General features: G+C 41.5%; 1 protein-coding gene across 1 annotated transcript; it reads left to right on the forward strand.

Annotated features, from left to right (window-relative positions):
• The first annotated feature begins 12,443 nt into the window (after positions 1 to 12,443).
• On the forward strand, positions 12,444 to 13,652 carry LOC147892200 (peptidyl-prolyl cis-trans isomerase 2-like). The gene is made up of 4 exons (XM_087387938.1): positions 12,444 to 12,707; positions 12,976 to 13,117; positions 13,228 to 13,310; positions 13,440 to 13,652. The coding sequence occupies exons 1-4, from the start codon at positions 12,444 to 12,446 to the stop codon at positions 13,650 to 13,652; spliced, it is 702 nt and encodes a 233-aa protein (XP_087244064.1).
• Positions 13,653 to 23,642: the final 9,990 nt, after the last annotated feature.

The raw sequence follows: 23,642 nt of genomic DNA on the forward strand, positions 1-23,642 counted from the left end.
ACCTTCCCCTCAGCCTTCCCCTCCCCATGAGATCCCTCTCTCGATCGAACAAAATGTGTTCGATAAACTCCCGGATATAGAGAGGCTTCTTGAGGGTCAACAGATTGCTAGGAAGAGCACCATCTTCCCTCTCCTAGAGATACAGCCCATGGCAGAGATGACCCCTATGCCCATGAGGGTAAAGCAAACTCTGAGGAAGCCCCATCCCAAAGAAGACAAAATCTCTAGATGTCAGCGAGAGGAGGACTCGAAGGAGGACCAACATAGACAAGAGCAGCGGAAGAAGTTCAAGGCAGACAGGAGGCCGTGGAAAGGTGTTTGGGTACCTGTAAGGCCCCCACCAAGAGTTAGGAAGCCGTACCGAGCAAAACCAAGAGTGTGGGCCCTGAGGGAGATCAAGCAAATGCAGAAGACCACTGACAACTTGATCTCATGTGCTCCCTTCCAACATGTGGTACAAGAGATCGCACAAGGATACAAGGATGATGTGCACTTCACAACAGGAGCTATGGGGGTGCTCTAGGAGGCTACAGAGCAAGTGATGGCGAAGCGGCTATGGAGTGACCCAAGTTTAAAGTGCTAGATTCTCTTGCAGCCCACTCTTAGGACTTAGACCACCCCCTGCCCTTGAAGGCACTATCTTGTATCTAAGGCCCAAGGGCCGATTTTTAAAATAAAATATATTAACATTCTCTAGACTCTTGCATTGTTGTATATTTTCCATTTCAATGCTTGCAGTAAATTATTATTTTAAGTTAAGTTTTGAATTCTGTCAAATCCTAAAGGAATTTCACTATCACGCAGAAGGGAAAAGTGTTCGGCACATAGCCAGGACCCCAGAAAGCCCAAAATCGGCCACGACGCGAATTTGGGCATTCTGGAAAGTGACCCCAGAAAGCCCAAAACCCACCAGGGCACAAATTTGGGCATTTTGGACTTTCCATAATACCCAAATTCATGCCGTGGTGGGTTTTGGGCTTTCTGGGGATTTTCCCTTCTGCAAGACGGTGAAATTCCCTCAGGATTTGACATAAATGAACTCTTGATATCTAGAATTGGTGAAAATGATACTAAATTGGTTAGAAATTTATTAAATTAACACAATTAAAATGATGGAGAAAATATATCATTGACTTAAACAAAATACAATGGAATTCATGACGAGCAATGATAACTTAAAACAAATAATAAAGACATGTAGTCATGTATCCATTGAAATATCCATTCAAATATATGTTTATATATATAGAAGGCCTCACAGGCTATCTTTCTTCTTGGCTAGTTTGAGTACATCAAGAATAGGGGTCTTTAAATCCCCTAGTGGATTCCTAGATATAAATCTAGCCGCAATAGCATTAACATCCTCCTCTCCTACTACCAAAGACATAGTCGTTGCCGTCAATGCCCTACCATGAATGTTCGATCCAAAGGCATTGATAGTAGCCAAGCGGTGTACCAAAATGACTTTGTCGGCATTTCGAGTAATGTTGGAGTATCCGATATCTGTGGGGTCATCACCTGGGAGTGCCCATCATAAGGAAAGGAAGAGTAGGAAGGGTCGCTTATGTTGTGCTGAGTCGGGAGATGTAGAGGAGTCAGCACACTCACATCCCTATAGGTCTCCACTTGGTCCTAAGGCCTAGTACTAGTTAGGTCCCTTGACCTCTCCTACTCCCACTGCTACTCCTTGCTCTATAAGCACTCGCATTAACACTACTTGCTCTGACTCTACCACTACCATGAGTCCTCCTTACCTAGTTGAGGACCTATCCTATGAAATCACGGTTGCTAGAGAGATAATAGAAAATAAAAAGGGCTCAGTAGTAATGGCCACCATGAGGCGGTTGATGAGCCACCACTTCGGGAGCGGCATAGCTACTGATTAGCAGTATCAAGATGACCAAAAGAAGTAGGCAGTCATCGATGAATTCAAAAGGTAATACCCTAACCCCCCAAATTGGGAGTTCAATCTGAAGGGCTAGAGGGGAAGGCTGGATAGTAGGTCTAGCCTTCGGTGTAGGAGAGGGATTTGCTGAGGTTCTCTGGGATAGCAGAGAGAAGAATCTCACTACCTCCGCATTGGTCATCTGTGCGACAAACTCATTGGGACTCTCGACAAAGCCATGGGCTACTATCCAAGGGGTTCCTCGAGGGGTAGTCACAGTGCTAGGTACAAGAGGATTCGATAGGCTCCTGAGGTGTCACCTGAGTGGAATCAAAGTCATCTCGAGAGTAGAGATCATGATGTCTCCTCCTACGAGGGTTTCCGTAGTTGTCGGACATGCGACATGGTCCCATGTCTAATTTGGGGGGATTGGACAAACATAGACACAAACACAAACAAAAAACAAGAGTGGGTAAGAAGCGGATAGACAATTAATTACTTAAGACAATTATGAAATTCAAACTCAAGAAATTATGAAAAGGCAATTAATCACTTGTGAAAATTATGAAATGACATCAATGCATAAAGGATAAATATGAAAGGACAATTATTTACTTAAGACAATTATGAAAAGCCAGTTTTGAAATGACAAATATTTATGAAAGACAAGTGGAATCCAAGAAGATTTTCATATATAAAAAATAGAGACCAAAAGTATGTCTCCAAAATTATGTATATAAAAAATATGTCTCCAAAAGAGACATTCTCTAAAAATGCCAAAATGGTGGAGGAGGTCTACTGCTCTGCATTACTGTTTGAGGTACTTTTCTCCTCCGTGCCACTAGGTGGGTCACTAGGGACCTCATCCTCCACCTCTTCTAATATGTGGTCATGCTCTTCAGTGATTATGTACTCGTAATTTATGAATGCCTCCACACAATCCATTGTCCTTTACACAATCATATTTGAGGCTCCATCAGTTGTGGTGGTCTCTCCACAACCTACGGAGATCTCATAGGTTGTGTCGTGCATTCCTCAGTCGCCCTTGCTCCACTATCTTTCGGCTTGGACCCCACCCAAGCACATGCACCCCCACGTTGTACTTCACCTAGTTGCTCTCTTGCACAATCTTCTCTTTTACATGAGCTAGCAGATAAGCTATGTCTATCTGTGACGTGGGGAACCGGGTTGGGGTTTAGGGAGGACACTTGTGGGTGAGGGCGTGGTTGTTCCATTTAGAATCTGTTTGAAAAAAAAAGAGCCAAATATAGCTAAGGAGCATGTGAAAAAAGAACCGAATACGACTAAGGAGAAAGAAATAATCATATGCATAAGAGGGAAAGCATATGCATAAGAGAAGGAGAAGCATAAGAGAAGGAAAAGAGAAGGAGAAGCATAAGAGAAGGAAAAGCATATGCATAAGAGAAAAAGAGAGAAGCATAAGAGAAGGATAAGCATATGCTCATGCATAAGCATAAGCATAGGCAAATGCATATGCTCATGTATAAGAGAAGGCAAATGCATATGCTCGTGCATAAGCATATGATAATAAGAGAAGAGACATGCTTATGCTTATGCATGAGCATATGAGCATATGCTCATGCATAAGCATTAGGCATAGGCATATGCTTATGAAAAGAAGAGAAAAAGAGAGGAAAAAAGAGAGGGTAAAAGAAGAGAAGGAAGAGGCGAAAAGAGATTGAAAGAGGGGAAAAGAGACTAAAAGAGGGAAAAAGAACCAAATACAGCTAAGGATCATGTGAAAAAAGAACCAAATACAACTAAGGAGAAGAAAATAAGCATATGCATAAGAGGGAAAGCATATGCATAAGAGAAGGAGAAGCATAAGAGAAGGAAAAGCATATGCATAAGAGAAAAAGAGAGAAGCATAAGAGAAGAATAAGCATATGCTCATGCATAAGCATAAACATAGGCAAATGCATATGCTCATGCATAAGCTTAAGCATAAGAGAAGGCAAATGCATATGCTCATGCATAAGCATATGAAAATAAGAGAAGAGACATATGCTTATGCTTATGCATGAGCATATGAGCATATGCTCATGCATAAGCATAAGCATAAGCATAGGCATAAGCATATGCTTATGAAAAGAAGAGAAAAAGAGAGGAAAAAAGAGAGGGGAAAAGAAGAGAAGGAAGAGGGGAAAAGAAGAGAAAGAAGAGGGAAAAACAGATTGAAAGAGAGGAAAAAGAAGAGGGGAAAAGAGCATAAGCATAAGAGAAGGAAAAACATATGCATAAGAGAAAAAGAGAGAAAGCATATGCTTAATATGCTTATGCATGAGCATATAAGCATATGCTCGTGCATAAGCATAAGCATAAGCATAGGCATAGGCATATGCTTATGAAAAGAAGAGAAAAGAGAGGAAAAAAGAGAGGGGAAAAGAAGAGAAGAAAGAGGGAAAAAGAAGAGACAGAAGAGGGGAAAAGAGATTGAAAGAGAGAAAAAGAGATTGAAAAGAGGGGAAAAAGAAGAGGGAAAAAGAAGAGAAGGAAGAGGGGAAAAAGAAGAGGGTAAAAGAGCATAAGCATAAGAGAAGGAAGAGGGGAAAAGAGCATAAGCATAAGAGAAGGAAGAGGAGAAAAGAGATTGAAAGAGGGGAAAAAGAGATTGAAAAGAGGAAAAAAGAAGAGAAGGAAGAGGGGAAAAGAGATTGAAAGAGGGAAAAAAGAAGAGGGGAAAAGAGCATAAGCATAAGAGAAGGAAAAACATATGCATAAGAGAAAAAGAGAGAAAGCATATGCTTATGCTTATGCATGAACAGATGAGCATATGCTCATGCATAAGCATAAGCATAGGCAAATACATATGCTTATTAAAAGAGGAGAAAAAGACAGGAAAAAAGAGAGTGGAAAAGAAGAGAAGAGGGGGAAAGAGATTGAAAGAGGGAAAAAAGAAGAGGGGAAAAGAGCATAAGCATAAGAGAAGAAAAAGCATATGTGTAAGAGAAAAAGAGAGAAAGCATATGCTTATGCTTATGCATGAGCATATGAGGGAAAGAGGGGGGAAAGAGGAATGAAAAGAGGAAAAGATGGGAAGAAGAGGGAATAAGAGAAGAGAGGGGAAGAGAAGGTTCCTACACCCATCACTACAACTAGCACTTAAGGCGCTAGTTGCAGGCCAATGCAAATAGTGGAAATAACAAAAGGAAAAAAGAGGAAGCACTTTCTTACCTAGAAAAGTCCCGCTCAGTGTTTCGTGGACTGGCCCTACAAAAAAGAGGAAACATACCATTTTTTCAGATAACTAGTTAGAGAAAGGAAGAGTTTGGAGAAGCAACTTTTGAAAGGGATTGGATTGAGGAGACAAGCATAAGCCTACAAACAAGGAGAAAGAGGAGGAAGAGAAATATCAAAAAGAGAAGAGGTGAGTCTCTTTTCTTTCACCAAATCTCGTTTTTTGTCCTTAACCTCTAAAAATCAAGCATGAAAATTAGCACATAGGCTTAGCAATACAAGGAGAAACATGCTTCAACACTCACAAAACGAAATTTCACAAAAAATGAACCTACATTGCTTAAAGAGACACACCTTCTTGAAAAACTTCCTTTCACATAAGTAGAGAGGGAGAAGGGTGGAGAGGGAGCACAAGTGTTAGGAGAGGGGCTGGGTAGGGATGAGAAGTGTGGGGAATAGAGAGGAGGAAAGCGAGGTCGTCGAATATAAGGTGGGAGGATCAATTTTTGCTTTTCCCATAATAGAGATGTGAAAGACGGCATCACACAAGGTTTCGAGTTTAGCCCCTAGCGTCGCTATATAGCAACACTAGTCAGTCGCTATATAGCGATAGTTATATCCTAAAAGCATTGCTACATAGCGATGGAATAGGGCAAAGTGTCGCTATATAGCGACGATTCATGGCACTTATTCTTAGAAGAGAGGAAAGGAGCTCATGGGTGGCTATTTTTTGGATCTTAATAGATTTCCTTGTAGCTCATGTTGTGATTTTGGAGGTGTGCAGATGGAAGGGATGAGTGGAAGCTTGTCAGATGATGTTCCAACGCCCGAGAGTGTAGAGTGGCTTACGGAGAGGTTGTATTGTCATTGCACTCATTGCAAGCGAGAAGTATGACATCAATGTTGTGTTCTCATGCGCCACTTGCAGATGCATGGGGAGGAGCCCAAAGCAGTACTCACCGTTGGTGTTGCATGTGGTGATGGATCATCGGTAAGTCAATGCTATTTGAGTTCATGATTAATATTACATACGTACACGACACGAAACCTTGAGACAAGATCTTATATTTACACGAAATCTTGAGACAGGATGAGGAGGGTGGCAAGGGTATGCATATACCTTCACACTTTGAGCAAGACTATAGTCTCCCAGATGTGCCAGATGATGACAAGGATATGGTGGACATGATGGATTTTATTTTTAGGGGCACTACATCACATGTACATGTGATGTCTGAGTCTGAGGTCGATATGTGAGAGTTGCAATCAACACAGTTGTACGAGGGTGCTAGGATGTCTAAACTATGGGCTTGTCTCTCAATCTTGAATCTGCAAGCAAAGTATGGGTGGTTAGATACAAGTATCTCGGCCTTAATGAGGTTATCTCCCACATTAATTTGACTCATTATTTGGATATTATTTGTTTTGAGAATCATCATTATTCGAAGCCCATGTATGTTTGAATTATGAGAGGTTGCTCCAGAAGATGTTGCCTACACCAAATACCATGCCTGCATCAAGAGATAAAGCAAAGAAGATGCTAACAATAGTGGGTATGGATTATGATACCATCCATGCTTGCCGTAATGATTGTATTCTCTTTCGTCGGCGTGAGCATGGAGATTTGGCTAGTTGTCCAGAGTGTGGGAAAAAACGATATAGAGATGACTTGCAAGGTGAGCAGATTATATCGGTAAAGGTCTTGAAACACTTTCCCATCATTACAAGAATATAGCACATGTTTCGATGCAAATCCATAGCGGAGTTGATGACTTGGCATGCATCTCATTGGTCCACTAATGACACATTGAGGATTCCCGCAAATTGTGTAGCTTGGAAGCACATAGACAATCAATGGCCGAACTTTGCCACTAATTGTCTTGGGCTCGCCATGGATGATGTGAACCCTTTCGGGTTACACTCAGATCTTGGTCGACATGGCCCATAGTCTTGGTGAATTACAATATCCCACCATGGCTAACAATAAAGAAGGGAAACCTCATGCTTGCACTACTTGTGCCAGGGAAGTACAAGGCCAAAAATATGGACGTGTACATGGAACCTTTGATAGAGGAGTTACAGATCTTATGGAGAGGAGTGCAGGTCTTTGATATTTCCAGAGCTCCTAGACATACCAATGATATTTTGGTCAAGGGTATCCTGATGTGGACCATGCATGACTACCCAGGATATGGAGAGTGTGCAAGTATGTGGTTGTGTCTTTATATGTATAATATAGGATTATGCTTTTATGACTCTCTTTTGGGCACATGTTCTATACTAACACATTCATGCACATGTGCAAGACTTGTTACAAGTGGGTACCATGCTTGTCCTGTTTGTGGACTGGGTTTGAAACCGCTTGAATGATACTCCAAACATATGAGGAAAAATGTTTATGAAGATCATGCTCGATACCTTCCACTGGACCATCTCGCACATGGAGGTTAGCTTGATCCACCACCACCATATTTAAAGGCAAGTGACTGGATTCAAGCTTGGAGGGCAAATGGAGAGGAACCTCCTCGTGGTATGAAGCACTATCCATCTTTCATGAGCTTCCTTATTGGGGTTAGTTACAAATCAATCATCTCTTGGATCCATGCATATCTTCAAGAATGTCGGGGCTATTATTTGGGCACACTTGGTTGGCTCCAAAGACTCAAGAGGAGTGCAAGAAGACTTGCATGCTATTAATAGGATGTCTCATTTGTGGCCCCAAGTGCGTGCTTCGAAAAAAGTTGTCCTCCCGAAAGCAACATGGCAGCAGTCAATGCAGACATTGCCTCTTTTCGAACACCCACAAGGTACATGCGTTGCTTGAAAGGAGCATTTTCGAAGGACAATAAGCTTAACGGGCTCAAGTCCCATGATTGGCACAAGGTCTTATAGGTATTCTAAGTTGTAGGATTAGTGTACTGTGTGATGCGTTAGTGTAATTATGATTATGTTATATTATTGACATGACTTCTTTGTTGCTTTGATAGTTCATCCTTCCAATTACAGTGAAAGGGTGCTTACAAGAAGATGTTAGAATTGCTATATTCAAGATCAGTGGTATTGTAAGGTATGCTTACTATCAAATCGCATTGATTGCATTTTCTTCAATTAAAGCTGAATAATATGTAGACTGATTATGAATATATCTTACATGGGAATGTCCGCTAGGTGGATATCTCAAAAAGAGATCTCTATATCGAGCATCGAGAAGGCTAGGGTGGACTCCATCAAAGCCGTATGTTGGCTTGAGAAGCACTTTCCCTCGAGCATTATAACAACTCAAGTGCACTTGCTTGTGCACATAGTTGATGAGGTGGCCATTGCAGGTACTGTTCATAGTTGGTGGATCTATTTTCTCGAGCATTCTATGAAAACTTTGAAGGGATTTGTAAGGCAAAGAGCAAGACCAGAAGCAAGCATGGCAGAGGGATGGCTTGTGCAAGAGTCATTAGTATATATCATGAAGTTTCTTGCATCCACGGATCCCGATATGCCGTAGGCTTGGCATAACAAGGATGATGATCGCATCGTTGGTGGCGAGGTTCCCCAAGGAAAAGGGATTGAAAGAAAGATGAGTGAAGAGCAAATGAAAAAATTCAATAAGTTTTGTATCCTCAATAGCAAGGAGATGCAAAAGTGAATTGAGAGATATGAAGCGGCCAAAGCATAAAAAATAATTACAAGGAAGAGATTCAGAGTAATTTATAGGCGATCACAACCATATCCATGGGATCTCGCCCTTCTCTCCAATCACACGTCACTTGATTGGCTACAATTGGCTCTACGTAAAGCCGAACGCGATGGAGAGATAATAAACGAGCGCGAGTAAGAGTTATCATCTCGATGTATGATGCATGTAAGTTTCTTACCTCTTGACATAATTAAGTAATTATTTGTGGCAATATATGCTATAAAATAGATGCATCCTTATTGTTTTAATGATGCTCTTTTGCAGTACAAAAAGTACAGTGCATTATGGTCATATGGATGACATTTTCACGTGGAATACATCGATTCAAAGAGAGTCACGTATGATTTTGGAGTCAGGGCTAACTTCACATAAGATAGTCAAGCAAGTGCTTCGGATACCAATCTTCTCTCCTTGCAGTTGAATTATTGTGGGACCATAGTACACGAAATCTATGAAATTGATTTCAGACGATTTAGTATTTTCATTCTTGATGTAAAATGGTTTAGAATTATTTACAATGGTTCCCATGCGAGAGTGAGGAAAGACAGTAGCGGTTTCTTTGCAATAGACTCCACCAAACTTTGGACCAATGAAAGTGATACTTTTGTTCTTCCCGAGCATTGTGAGCAGGTGCATACTAATGATTTAATTAATCGAAGCTTTCGTTTTTAAAGTTCCATTGATACATGTACTTATGCATAATTTCATATATATAATTGATGGCATTTGGCACCCATCTTCAATATAGGTGGTTTATCATCCGGATCGTTTTGATCCAAGATGGTGGTACGTGATCCAAGTTGCATCACGAAGTAAGCAAAATTTGAAGATAGAGATGTGGATATGGAGATGCCACTACCAATGCCGGATCCAATTGATCTAGATGGATCTAGCAAAGAAGGTGAAGATCACAATATGAGCCAAGAGGAAGATGCCCATAATGACATCGTGCAGGAGGAAGATGGAGATCATGATATTGAGGAAGAAGATAATGATCATCAAGAATCACCACACTTTATTGAAGAAGATGATCAAGTCTTAGGTGAACGTACGATGCTAGAGTACGATGATGATATAGGAGATCAACTCGATATAGAGTTAGAGATAGACTTGTTTGGTGCGTTAGACTCGGGTGAAGCCGTTGATGTAAATGCTCTTCATTGATTTTTTTCATCTCAATCTTGGACATGAATATATGAGCTTCAAACTTGATGTACATGCTCTTGTACTTTTATTCTCTCAAAGGATCAAACATATATGAAAAGGAAAAAAAATTTGTCATTGGAAAAAACTATCTTTAAAGGTTGGTATGGAAAAAAACACTCTCTATAAAATGTCACTATAGGAAACTATCTCAGTGTTGCTATATAACGACCATTTACAAGTCTACTAAGTGTCGCTATATAGCGACTCTCTATAAGCGTCGCTAGATAGCGACACTTGCCTAAAGTCGCTAGATAGTAACACTTGACTAATCTGGCTTTGATTACTGACGATTAGCGCCCCACGTGCACTAAACATTGGTGCTCAAGCGTTGAAATAGGGCCCGTGTGTAGTAGTGTTCCCTACTTAATGGACCCTTCCCCATTCACATTAATTGCCTCTTCTCTCCTACCTTATATGAGAAAATTCCTATGGACGAGGACAAATGTAAACTTAAAATGTGTAAATAAGATACTCAGATCAGGTTTCCTTTCTCACAAGGGCTAGAGAAGCCCCCACTAAAATCATCACTAGAGAAATCCCTACTAAGATCGCCTTGCTCATCAAGGCTAGAGAAGGCTCTGCTAAAAATAGCCACTAGACATTAAAATTGTAAAATTATTAACATGAGCATATAAATAGCGACCCTTCTCATCTCCGCCAAGCATTTGCATTGCCTAAGGTGCTTTATTCATTGAGCAACAACCACTCTTCCTTGCAAGATGAAGTGGATCTGTATGTAGCATTGCAAATGCCTTGAGATTGCGAGCGACATTCCTAGCTCCTATTGACCCACATAGTCATGGTATGCATTTAGATTCTATTATAATTATGAGTGAAAGTATCTTATTGTTTAGAGCACATTCTTGTGCTGGAGGATGCATTGAGTCAAAATCAGGCTTACTTGATGCCATTGTTATCGGATGTTTTATTCTTGAGTGTGAACAAACCTACCCTCTCCATATTCTGGGTATTTTTGTCAGGTTGAAGGTTCAATCATCATCCATGGTGGCGAGCAATTTGAGACCCTAGGGTGCCAACTCCCTTTAGTAAGAAAACCTATCAAAATCTTGAGTATGAGATGAATTTAACAATATGCCATGATTAGAAATTATTCAAATTAGCATGGTTGTGTTCTACACTAAAAGAGCTTCAAATATTTCTTTACACTTTGAAATTTGGGTAACACATGAAAAAGTTATATTAATTTGCAAGGAGATGTGTTTTCATATTTAAGTGTATTTTTTGTTTTACCCCCCTTCATCCAAAAAAACCCCCTCCCTTGGGCCTCACATATTATGAAAAATATGTACAAATCTTAAAATCTTGCATATTTGTCAAGGTATGTAACTGATATTTTGTGGGAAGGGGGACAATAAATTTTCATATTTTTCTCTTACATATTTGATTTTTTTTAAGGAAATCCATGCATATTATATATGGACCTTGTCCTCCCATACCCTGGATTTTGGATGAGGATAGTAACATATTACAGATCCAGTTGGCGCCCCAAGTTTGAGACTCCCTGAAATCCAGATCTCCTAGAAATGCGCTTAACTTTGATCAAAATACCAATGTTAATGAACCTTCTTCTAGCTCTAAATTTTATGCCCGAATTGACGGCTAAGTGCGTGAGAACAACTCTTTTTTCTCCCTTGATAGAAATAGTGTTCGTCTTTGCGATAAGTGGGAATGCCCTCTTAATTCAATTCCTTAATATAGATTATTTCTAAAGGAGATTAAGTAACTTTGCGACCTTGGGTTATGAACACGAGAATGTCAATGATCCATCGTGGGACGATGGAGGGTGTAGGGACCTAGAGGAGAGGAGTGACATGAGCGCTTGGATACTAAAGTGGTGGCATGATGTCCATGAACTCGAATAGGAAGAAGAAGCCCATCTTCTTAAATTTCGTGATGAATGGCTTTATGCAAATGTGGACGTGCGCGTCACCCCCGGGCGCACGTTGTCTTGCATGGTGGAGGCGTGGGGACGGGCTTGCTTTCTGGCTTCATCCACATCTACTTCCTGCTGTCTCTCTCTGCACAGATTCTTGCAGCACGAGGAGTTTTGGAGTACCGATTTCATCGGTCGATCCTCCATTTCTTCTGCAGTTTCAAACTTCTGCAGCGATTGAAAGCCATGAAGTCGATGGAAAGATACGAAGTCGGTCTGAGACGCTGTGTTGGATGTAAGAGATGCAGATCGTAGGCGCTGCTGTGGTTGGGAAGCTGTGAGAACGATTGTTTGTGGAGGCTCGCTCAGGAAGATCGCCATAAGGTTTCTGGGTGATTTAAAGACAGCAGGATTGGTGCTATAGCTGGAAGCAGCTCCCGATCGCAAGATGGAAAAGATTACGTCCATCGGGAGTCTGATCATGCTTTGATTCAAAAAATTGGCATGCATGGAGATGTGCAGTGGCTAGCAGCTGCTGCTCCACTCTCGAAGTGCGATTTCTGCCCGTAATGGCCCTCAGAGGCAGCCAGCGCTCGCTCCTCTTCGTAGTGCTCGCCCTCATCTTCTTTGTTATCGCCTTGCAGTTCATGGGCTTTGGCCTGTTCGCCAGAATGGAGTTTCTGAAGCACGTCATGAGTACAAACTACGAGAACTTCCGCGAGCTCTCTCGCATGGCTTCCATCCCCTGCACGATCAATCCCTGCGTTTTCTTCAATATTTCCATTGATTCTGCCCCCGCTGGCCTCCTCCTCCTTCAGCTGTACAGTCACAAGGTGCAATCTCTCTCTCTGTCTCTCTTTCTCGCTCTCTCTGTCTCTCACTTGATTAACAGCTCCCAAAACAAAAGACACGCCCAATATTGTTTTACACATGGTTTCATTGGACCTCTCCCCTTGCTGTCTTCGGCTTTACATTACATTGCTTCTGTTTTCGTACCCTGCCGCAGCATTCTTGGCTGGAATATTGGTGCTCATCTCCCTCAAATTTGTGGTTCGCGTATGCGACAAGCTATGTTCTCACAGCTGCATTTCTGTGATCTAGGCGCCAAACACCGTCAAGAATTTCAGAGCACTTGTCACAGGGCAAAAAGGATTAACGCCGAGTGGAACACCGCTGCATTACAAGGGCACATCGTTTAATCGAGTTGTCCATGGCATTCTTATTCAAGGAGGAGACATTTATGGTAGATATCATGTTTTGGCGAGCATCGCGTCGTCGCTTGCGGAATTTGAATACCTCTCTCCCCTCTCACTCTCATTCTCCGCTTTTCCTAAAATGTTTCACGTTCTACAGGTGGTCGGGATGTGAACGAGGAACTAGAGGCGATTGATGTATCGTCACTGGAGTCTGAAAGCGACAATGACATCTTTGACAAGGTGATCTAGTCTCCCATCTCGGATTCCACCCTTTAAAACCAGAATAGCAATCGTCAACTACTGAGCAGCTTATCCGTCCAAGACAAAAAGTCGCGTTACTGATCAGGTCCTGATTCACGCATTGAACAGGGAGGCTTGCTGTCCATGGTGGGCTCAGGACCTTCGATGAACGGTTTTGAGTTCTTCATTACAGTAGACGCGGCATCGGAGCTGAGTGGCATGCATCTAGTGTTTGGCGAAGTGGTACGAGGGATGGAAATTGTGTACAAGATCAACAATGTCACCTTGAAGGAATTGGAGCCCCAAGTTCCCATCGTCATTTCGGAATGTGGGCAACTGTGAGATTCTCCGGAGGAGATGAATGAAGATGATTGGGAACGCATTCGTTGGCTTCGTTCTTCGCAGCTGAAGATGGACTAGCTGAAGTGCGAATCCCGCTACAAGCACTGTTCTAAAACGCGAACACTAATCAGCTCGTTTCGGTCGGATCTCTGCTTTGAATTACAAATGACAATCTGTGATGACAATGAGGACTTCGACGAAAATTTGGTTGCCGCCCTAGGTTCTGGAAAACGAGCCTCAGCTTCCCTTGGTTTCAAGTTTCAACAGCCCATCAAATTTTGAAATTGGTAGGACTCAGTATGTCCCCCATACATTGAAACTAACCCATTAAAATTCAATAGACTTTTCACTTATCAAATTTTCAAATTTGTAGATTTAATTCCGTGCTTTTTTTAAGAAGCTTGCTTTTTTTTTGGCCGAAACACTACGTGGTTCCCCCACGATCATCAGTTTGTTCCTCGGTCGTTGTATAAATTCTCCCTTCTCTCCATCAAAGTTTGACGTACCGTATAAATTCTGCCTTCTCTCCATTAAACCTAGCTTCCTTCTCATGGGTAATTTATGAGTAACCTCTCATGAGCAATTTATGAGTAATTTATGGGTGGGTGCATGGGTACCCTCTCATGAGCATGTGCCTAAACATAGAGATCGCCAAACTTTAATGATGTAGGGATTATCTAGAGTACACTCAAGAGAAGAGCGCCCAAAGTGAGAGAGAGAGAGAGAGAGGACGAGAGACAGAGAGAGAGAGAGAAAGAGAGGAGTTGTTTAACCTCGTAGTTAGGTACATTTGACATTTCCATGAAGAAAGACAAGGGATCGAACCGATACACCCAACAACACTAACCAGAGCCTCAACACACACAGATTTTATAAAACTTGGTAGGGAAGGATGGCTTATACTAGATATCTATTTGTGTGTGTGTGCACAGGGCGCATGCGCGAGCATCCTTCCTGAAATAAGTGTCAATCTTGTTGTACCAAGCCCCGAGAGGCTTGCTTGAGACGATAAAGTGCCTTCTTTAACCTACATGCTTAGTGCTCAAATCTTTTTTCCGCAAATCCTTCCGGTTGCCATGTCTACACTCTTATTGCAAGTCTCCATCCATTAAGGAATGCAAAGTTGATATCTATCAAAAGCAAGTGTGATTCCATACTACAAAAACGAGAAAGAATAAGGCAGACTCATCCTCATCCTTGTGACCAGTGCAAAGTCTACTCATAGTCAATGCCCTCTTGCTAAGCATATCCTTTTGGAGTCCTTTTGGCACTGACATGGCCTTATAATTGTCTAAAGTCATGTTAGCTTTATGTTTGACATTGTACACCCATTTGGAACCAATAACATTCTTCCCTTGGGTGGTTCCAACATCTCTCTAGCTTCACTTTTTAGATGCCATTATATTTTTAAATTCCATGGCATCATCCCATTCCTTGGATTCTATTACCTCTCAAAAGTTGATAGGCTCTTTGACCTATGCCACACAATACCTATAAACTATTTGCAGTCGTCTTCGCTTCATGTCCTTGGCAATGCTCTCTGCATCATTCTCTAACTTCTTTGCCCACCTTAGTATCTAACTTGTATATATTTAGATGATGTGGGCCGTGGCTTCTTGGTCATGTTAACCATGTGATGCATTCTAATTTCTCTAGCTATGAAATTGCAAGATGTCTAGAAGAAACTCCTCCATTTTATTGTGTGCCCCTACTTGTGCTAGGTAGCTATGAAATTGCAAGATGTCTAGGAGATACTCCTTCATATTGCAAGATGTCTAGGAGATACTCCTTCATATTGTTGAGTGCTCCCGCTTCTACTAGGTAGCATATCTGTTAGAACTATATATAGCTCGTTGCTACTACACTAACGCTTCAACTATACTCCAACTATATAAGTCTATGTAGTAATGCAATACGCAGTCCTTTGGCAGCATATCGTGTCTCTTTCTGTCTTGCTCATCATCTCATTCATCATGATATTAAAGCCATGTTTGCTATTCCCTAGCTGTGCCCAATTTGCACTAGCTCAATTCCTATCTATGCCATAATTCTCAAGCTGTTCCTAATCAGCACATGCTTGATATACTCATGAAAATTTTGATGGATTTTGGATGAATTTTGTTAGATGTTTTACTTTGACGATTTAACAAATTGTTGAGATCGTAAATACTCTCACACAGCCTATGGTTTGTGAGTTTCAAAGTTTTTTTAAAATTTATGTTCAAGTATGGCAAAAATTTTCTCTATTTATAATTGTCGTAGGCGTGCGACGTGATTTTTGCCAATTTGTTGTGAGAGTCATTCTCAAAATGTTCTTCTCGATCATATGACTACTTGATTGTTAGGTTTTGAGTTCATATGTGAAAGATGTCAAAGGATTTAAAAATCAATGCTGCAATTGCAATTGATGAAAATGGCCCACGATCTCTTGTTCAAAGGGTACATACACTGTTTATTTTGAGTGGTTGGATCACTATATTTTGCTTTGAGGATGGCTATTTCTTTTCACTACCTACATGCACCTCCCTTTTCTAATAAAAGCATAAAGCTTGGGTAATAAGCATGCATGCACCCCTTCTATACAAAGCTTGGGCCAGATGCTTGCATGTGCCCCCACTCCTTTTCAAAGAAAAAGATTGGGCAAGAAGCTTGCATGCACCCCCACCCCTTTTTCAAGCACAAAGCTTGGGCCAAAAGCCCCCACCCCTTTTCTATTTCAAGCAAAAGCTTAGGCCAGAATCTTGTATGCACCCCCGCTCCTTTTCTCTTTCAATCACAAATCTTGGGCATGAAGCTTGCATGCACCCCCCCACTTCTCTATAAGAAGCTTGCCTACACCCCCCCACTCCTCTATTACAAACATAGCACCAGAGGCTGGCTCCTATTCAAAGCATTGAGCATACTCGTGCTCATACTATAGCTCTCTCACTCAAAAGATGCTCTTGATTTTTTGAATCTATCTGACTTTTGGTTACTGCGCATATCTTGAGTTATCTTGAGGCAAACAAACTACTTCCAATTTTGCTTCATACACTTGGGGCGAGCATATGGCTTTCGCTTCTGATTTCATACACTCATGTGCTATTTACATTATTTTGAGGTGAGCATATAGCTTTCAATTCTACTTTCATACACTTGATGCGAGCATATGGCTTCCAGTTTTGCTTTCATACACTTAGGTACTATTTACAAAATTTTCTTCTACTCTTGTTACACACTTGCCATCATGTCCCATATTGCAATTATCAATGATTATCCTTTTGGTCAACAATCCATTCCGATTTTCTAGGGTCATGGTTTTATTGGATGGAAGGCAAAGCTCACTTTGATTCTTGAGGGTGATGATCTTTATGATATTGTTGCTAGTAAGCTAGGTTGTCCCATACAATCCAAAACTAATACAGGGGATTATATCATGGCTGGTCAGTCATTTGAGAAACACTACATCTTGAATGGACCAAGAAGAACAAAGCATCCCGCTATATATCCTTTCTGCACTGAATGATTTACTAATGATGGATGCTTTTCCTCTTGTGGCCTCACATGTGATTTGAGCACATCTCGTATCAACTTTTGAAAAGAAGTCTATCACAGAGGTGCTCCATCTTCATAGTATGTTGGATAATATGCATTACAAGCTCTCCATGCCCATGACTAATCATATTGAGTCTTTTAATACACTATCAATCAACTTGGCACTGCTAGATCTCCTATTGCACAATGTCAACTTATTGCACAATTATTACATACCCATGTCCCTGCTTGGTGTGGGTATAGAGAAGAAAGAGGAACTTTCCACCCAGCTGAACTCCGTATTGTACACAAGGAAAGATCCCCCCTTCCACTGTTAGCGGCCACTCCAAAGTTGTATTCTACTCATAACAAGTGACTGGCTTTTGTTGCTTAGACTGAACTCTCTCCTAATCTCTACCCAAGTTTTCCACCTTAGTTTAGATCTGTTCCACAGGTGCCCCTAGCTTTGTAAACCCTTTTTAAATAGAAGAGCTACCTTGGCTATCTCTTCATCAGAAAGCACAGCTTCTTTAAAAATAACAGAAATCCAAATTGAGTCCAAGGTCCTAAAGGCACCTTTACTTGAGAAGACAATTTGGCCTTTAATCCCTTCAAAAGATGTCCAAAGAGAGACCCAAAGCTGGCTGCCTTTAAGTTTGCAGGGTTCTAGGTTACATATAACTGACACCATGGGGTAGTTTTTCCACTTGAGGACTCTGAGGGTTCTTAGGGAGCTGACATTCATAAGGAGATAGGTTTTAGGATTACCTTTAAAATCCAAGTTGAGGAGAGTTTCAAAGCATCTTGTTCTATGTCAATAACTCCTAATCCACCCTCCTGCTCAGGTTTGATACAGAAGTCCCACCTAACCTTGGGTATCTTGCCTCCCTGCAGAAAAGATCTGCAAGTTTTTATGAATCTGATAATTCCAGCTTTGGAGGGGGACCAAGCTATGAGGTAAAAGATAACAATAGGATAACTGCAATGGTTAGGAACAGTTCTTCTTCTCGCTAGACTAGCCTAAAATCCTCTCCACTTCTCCATCTTGTTTTGGAATCTATTCATGAACCAGTCCCACCTTTGCTTGAGGGAAATATCAAACCCCATGGGGATACCCACCAGTCTGAAGACTAAGCCATGCTTGACCCTCTGGCATCCCATCCGTTCTAACACTTGCTGTTCATCACCTTTGAGAGTTGCATATCCAGTTTTAAAGTGATTGATTTTGGACCCAGATGCTTTGAAAAATATATCTAAAGACTCCATGGCCACCTTGATATATTGTGACTCATTCTTGAGGGTTAAGTTTGTATCATTAGCAAACTGCTGACAGATAAGGTGCTTGCTTGAGGGTAGCTCAATACCTTTCAACTTGTTTTCTTAGCTTTGTTGATGGAAAATCCATCCCAAGGAGTCTGCTGCAATTGCAAAGAGTAAGGGGCAATAGGGTACCCCTACTTTATAGATCTTTTAAGCTCAATGGTTGACTCATGATCCCATTAACACAAATCTTTGCAGTAGCATTTGTGAGGAGGAGTTTGATAGAAGAAATGTAAAGGGGGCCAAGACCCATATCAGCCAAAGCTTGAATGATGAGCTCCCATTCAAGTCTATCATAAGCCTTGTCAAATTCAACCTTTAAGAAGCATATGTCCTGTTTTGTTTCTCTGGCATACTCATATCCCTCCCAAATGTTGATGATAGCTTCAAGTAAATGTCTGCCCTTTATGAAGCCTTTCTGCTCAGGTAGGATCCACTTGGCCATTCTATTTTTAATCCTCAGAGCTAGAGCTTTAGCAAAGATTTTATAGCTACAGTTGAACATAGTAAGAGGTCTCCAATTCCTTAGCTTAGTCTTATCTCCAATTCAATTGGTAGTCCATCCTCTCCCGGTGTTTTACCATCAGCTCCATCACCTTGACAACTTCAAAAAGCTCCTCTATAGTCAGAGGTTTCTCTAGGTACTTTGTTATTAAAGCTGAGAACATTACTTTTTCTAGCTTCCTTGCAAAGTTCTCTAGCTTTAATCACTTCATTGTCTACTTGAATGGTGAAGGACAGTAAAAACTGAAAATGAAGCTGAATGAGGTCAATGTTCTCCTCATTGGACAGGGCCAAAGAGTTGTCAGCTTTTCTAAGAAGGGGTACCTCTTCATTAGACCTTTTCCTTCTAATACTTTTGAAGTACTCCTTGGTAGGTTTGTCAACTTTGCCAGCCCACCAATCTCTGAAGTATACCTTAGAGTCATTTAGAAGAATCTACTATTGAATCCTAAACTCATTTCTTTTTAGCACCAAGTCAGCCTGTGCATGAGGGTCCCCCTATCTAGCTAGGGTCTCCAGCGTAGTAATCATGCTCTGAATGCTATCCATCCTGTTGGCCCTAATTTTAGCTCTGTCCTTTCTAGATTTCCTGAGGAACTTTTGGGTCTGGTCAACTGCAGTATACCAGGATTCACTGGCAGAAAGAGACTCAATGAAAGCCTTGAGCCAAATAAGTTTAACACCTTCTTGAACACTCCTTAAGTCAAAAATTTTGGGATCGGCCTTAAACCATGATGTGGCTTTTTGGCCCAGGACAAAGTCACACTTGAGCAAGATTGGCTTGTGATCTGAAAGAAAGAAAGAGGAAAAAACATCAGTCTAGCAAGAGCTAGTTTGGCTAACTAGATCTTGTGAGGCATATATCCTGTCAAGTCTGGCCTCTCTTCTATTGTCTCCCACTTGACTGTTTGACCATGTGAAGGTGTCCTTCATCCCCATGTCCACTAGACTTAGCTCTTCTTTCAAGTCCTCCCAGAAAGTCAGTTCTCTGCCTTTAATGACTGTTCCTTTACCCATCCATCTCTCCTTGGAGCTTTCCACCATGTTAAAGTCACCAACCACAAAGCATTTATTTCCTACCAGTAGGAGTGATTCCCAGCTAATCATTCTTTCATGTGAACTATTAGAAGCATAAAGTGACACCACTATGAATATTTGCCCATGTATCATGCATTTAACCATAATGTATTTGTTTTCTGTATCCACTTCCACATCCAAAATACCCTGAGCATAGTGAGATAGTATACCAACTGCTACCCCACCCGTGCCCTTCTCATGGTTAGTGAAGTACCATTTCCTTCTCTTGTCAATAATAGTCAGTCTCTTCTCCAAAAAAGGATCAGAGACTTTAACTTCTTGCAGAGTAAGGAAAGTAGGAGAAAGAGCATTAGTTCTCAGCTAAAAAGCTAACTCTCCTCCTCTGCCAGGGTCAATTAGCCCTCTAACATTGAGTGAGAGGATGGCTATTGGTTACTTGACATTCTTCTTAGTTCCCTTTCTAGCCTTGGGATTGGGGCTGTTTATCTGAGGGGAGGCATTTTTTCCTTGAGAGAGTTTTCTCTTGCTTTGTACCTGAGTAAACGCCTTACCTTGGTCAGCAGTATCCTTTTTAGCCCCCATATCTTGATCACCTCCTAGGTCTTCCTCACTGATTTTTGAAGATGCCATCTCATCCTCTCTGTTTACATCCTCCTCAAAATCTTTTGACTAGCTTGTTTCAATCTCAGAGTCAATGTCTAGGTTTTGATTTTTTCTTATCCACTCCTCAGTTTCAGGGTGTCAAAAACATTGTTCAAAACTATGGGGTCATCAATCATCCCTTTGCCTTTATCCTGGGGGAGCAAGGGTTTGACAGGGTTTATCTTTAGGAGAAGGGTTTTTTCAATAGAAACTAGCTTGGAAATCCCTTTTTCAGCTTGTTTACTGCTGGTGGGTGCAGGATCCTTGGGCTTAGTTTTGGTCCTCCTCTGTGGGCAATTCTTAACTGCATGACTAGAGACTCCACACAGAAAGCAAGAATTTGGAAGATTTTTATAGAGAAGGGTTTGTTCCCTGTACACACTTCCATTCCTGTTGACCGTTGCCAAGGTGTTGGGAAGGTCCTCAACAATATCCATCTTAATACACACTTGTGGATTAGCTCTAGGATTGATGAAGTTTTCCTTCTCAACTCCAACTACCTCACCCAAACAATTGCGCAAGGAAGCTAGTTGGTTGCAGAGAGAGAGGGGGGCAGATCTGGGAGCTCTACCCACACAGGAGTAATAGTGGATCTAGGGAGATCAGGGTTAAAGTTATGCTTCCACTTCTCTAAGTAGAGAGGTTGGTGTCTACAGTCCAAAGGCTGCAGTTGAGAGCCTTGGATGCCATGCTTGGAGACTCAAATAGGAAGACGAAGAACCCTTTCCTTAAAAATCTAACATTGGTAACACTAATGCATTGTCTAACCCAATTTGCTCTCACCCAATTCTCAATGAAGGCTAGAGGAGGTCTAGGCCCTGGGAGGAAACCAATTAATGCATGGGTACTAAGCCATTCAATGGAATCAGAAAGCAAGTCTTCATTGATAAAGGCAGCAATCTGCTTACCTCTTGGAGATTCTTGGCCCTCACTACAAGTAGCCTCTTCTTCTTCAGTTGGTTTGGTGATATCTTCTGGGGTCTGTGCATCATTCTTTTCCTTCTCGTGGTGAAGGGCCTCCTTGTTTCCTTCTTCTTCTCCCCCTTGGGGTCCATCACTCTCGCTTTGGTGGATTTTGGCTCTTGGACAAGTTCCAAAGGTTCCTCTTTCATCTCCTTTGCTACGATCGAAGAGCTTTGAACTGCTCTGGGGGGCTCTGGTTTCTTGTGGGTTGGGGGCTGAAGTAGAGGTAGCAAGTCCTTCCTTGGCCTCCTCTATCCTTCCTAAGCTGGCACAGTGAGTAGTAGGCTCCTTTCTCGCTAGAAGGGAGAAGAACCCTCCTCTAGCTTTCTAAGCAGCTGCCGAGTAAGATATCGTGGCACCTTCCCTCCCAACTCTGAGATCTGGCGACATGCGTCCATTCTTTTCCTGAGTTGTTGGCTTTTCACTCAAGGTGGAAGAAAGTCTTTCTTGTCTGAGGGTCCCTGAGCCCCTTTTCAAGCTCAATTGGTGGAGGTTGGCTACGAGTGTTCTTTCTCTAGGGAGTTCTAGAAATGTGTCTTCAAAGGTCATATCAGAAGACCAATTTGACTAGGATCGATGCTCTTGTCAATTCAGGCCGTCGGTTTTGTCTGTGCTAGTACCAACTTTTCAACAAAGTCATTTCCCAGACCTTGTCCTCTGTGAGCACTCAGTGGTGGGTGGGGGAATCTAGTGTGTAATCTTCCATCTTCCTCTCCATCTCCTTCATCAATTTCCATCATTTTTTTCCTCTATCTCTGATTGCTCTTTTTTTTTTTTTTCAATCCCTTTTCCTTGGGAGACCTTGAAAACAATACGATCATTCGTCTTGGTTATGCCATGTATGTGGAATATCATGGATGCAAGAAACTCCCTGATATATATTATCCATGGATCCAATTCTAGAAAAATTCTCTATTCCATCCGTAGATACCGATATTAGTCCCTATTTTGGTCGGTATATGAAGAAACCTCCTTTCCAAAGGTATGTACCGATGATAAACCCTAATTTTGTTGGTACCTACCGATGGATAAGTGTCGTTCTTGCACATTTTGTAGTTTTTCCCTCTCTTTCTCTTCATTGTGCATCCCTACAAATGACATTCCCTCCCCACCTCTTTACTTTCCCATCCTCTCAACCAATCTCCCTCTCCATCTCCAAGTTTTGCAGTTGCTCTCTTTCTTTCAAGGTATGTGTTTCTCTTCTCTTTATTTCTTTTCAAAGTTCATAATTTCTTTGCTATATTTTTCTCTACTTTTCCTCAAGTTATTCTCTACTTTCCTTCACATGCCCTTTCTTTTTCCTCTAAGAAGAACCAAAAGAAATAGCAAGATGTAGTGAGGAACCATACCTCTTGTTTTGGTGGTTTTGTCTCTTTTCTTCTCCAGTTGGTTGGTTGTAGTAGGGATTTCCCTTCTCAAGTTGATCCATTCCCTTGTTTTGTTTCTCTCACTAGTCTTTTCTTCACCCAAGTGTTCTCATTAAAAATGAGGTGTTTGCTTTATTTTATAGGGGAGTTGGTCAAAAACTGATCAAAACCGCAATCTTGTGCTATGAAGTCGTCTCTCATTCCTGAGCTCCATGTAAGGAACTTCTATTTTCTCTCTTTTTATTTTAGTTTATGTTGTAATTTCCATTTTTTAGTGCCTTAAGTGCTAGCATATGTGACAAGCATAATAGGTCCTTTATTCTACTCTTCCTCCTACTCTTTCTTCTACTCTGCCTCTCTTTTCCTCCCTTTCTCTTCCTTCCTACTCTTTTTCTCTCCTTTCCTCTCTCTCTCTCTCTCTCTCTCTCTCTCTCTCTCTCTCTCTCTCTCTCTCTCTCTTTCTCTCTCTCTCTTACCTCCTTCCTCTCTTTCCTACTCTTTTTCTTCTCTTTTCCTTCAAGTCTTCCTCCTCTCTTTCTTCTACCTCTTACTCTTCATCTCTTTTTCTTCTACTCCTTCCTTCTCTTTTTCTTCTACTCCTTCCTTCTCTTTTTCTCCTACTACTACCTACTCCTTTCCTCTT

Source organism: Dipteris shenzhenensis, chromosome 17 (assembly GCF_047967505.1).
Source record: "Dipteris shenzhenensis isolate YYH24624 ecotype China chromosome 17, Dip_SZ_1.0, whole genome shotgun sequence".
NCBI classification, from domain to species: domain Eukaryota; kingdom Viridiplantae; phylum Streptophyta; class Polypodiopsida; order Gleicheniales; family Dipteridaceae; genus Dipteris; species Dipteris shenzhenensis.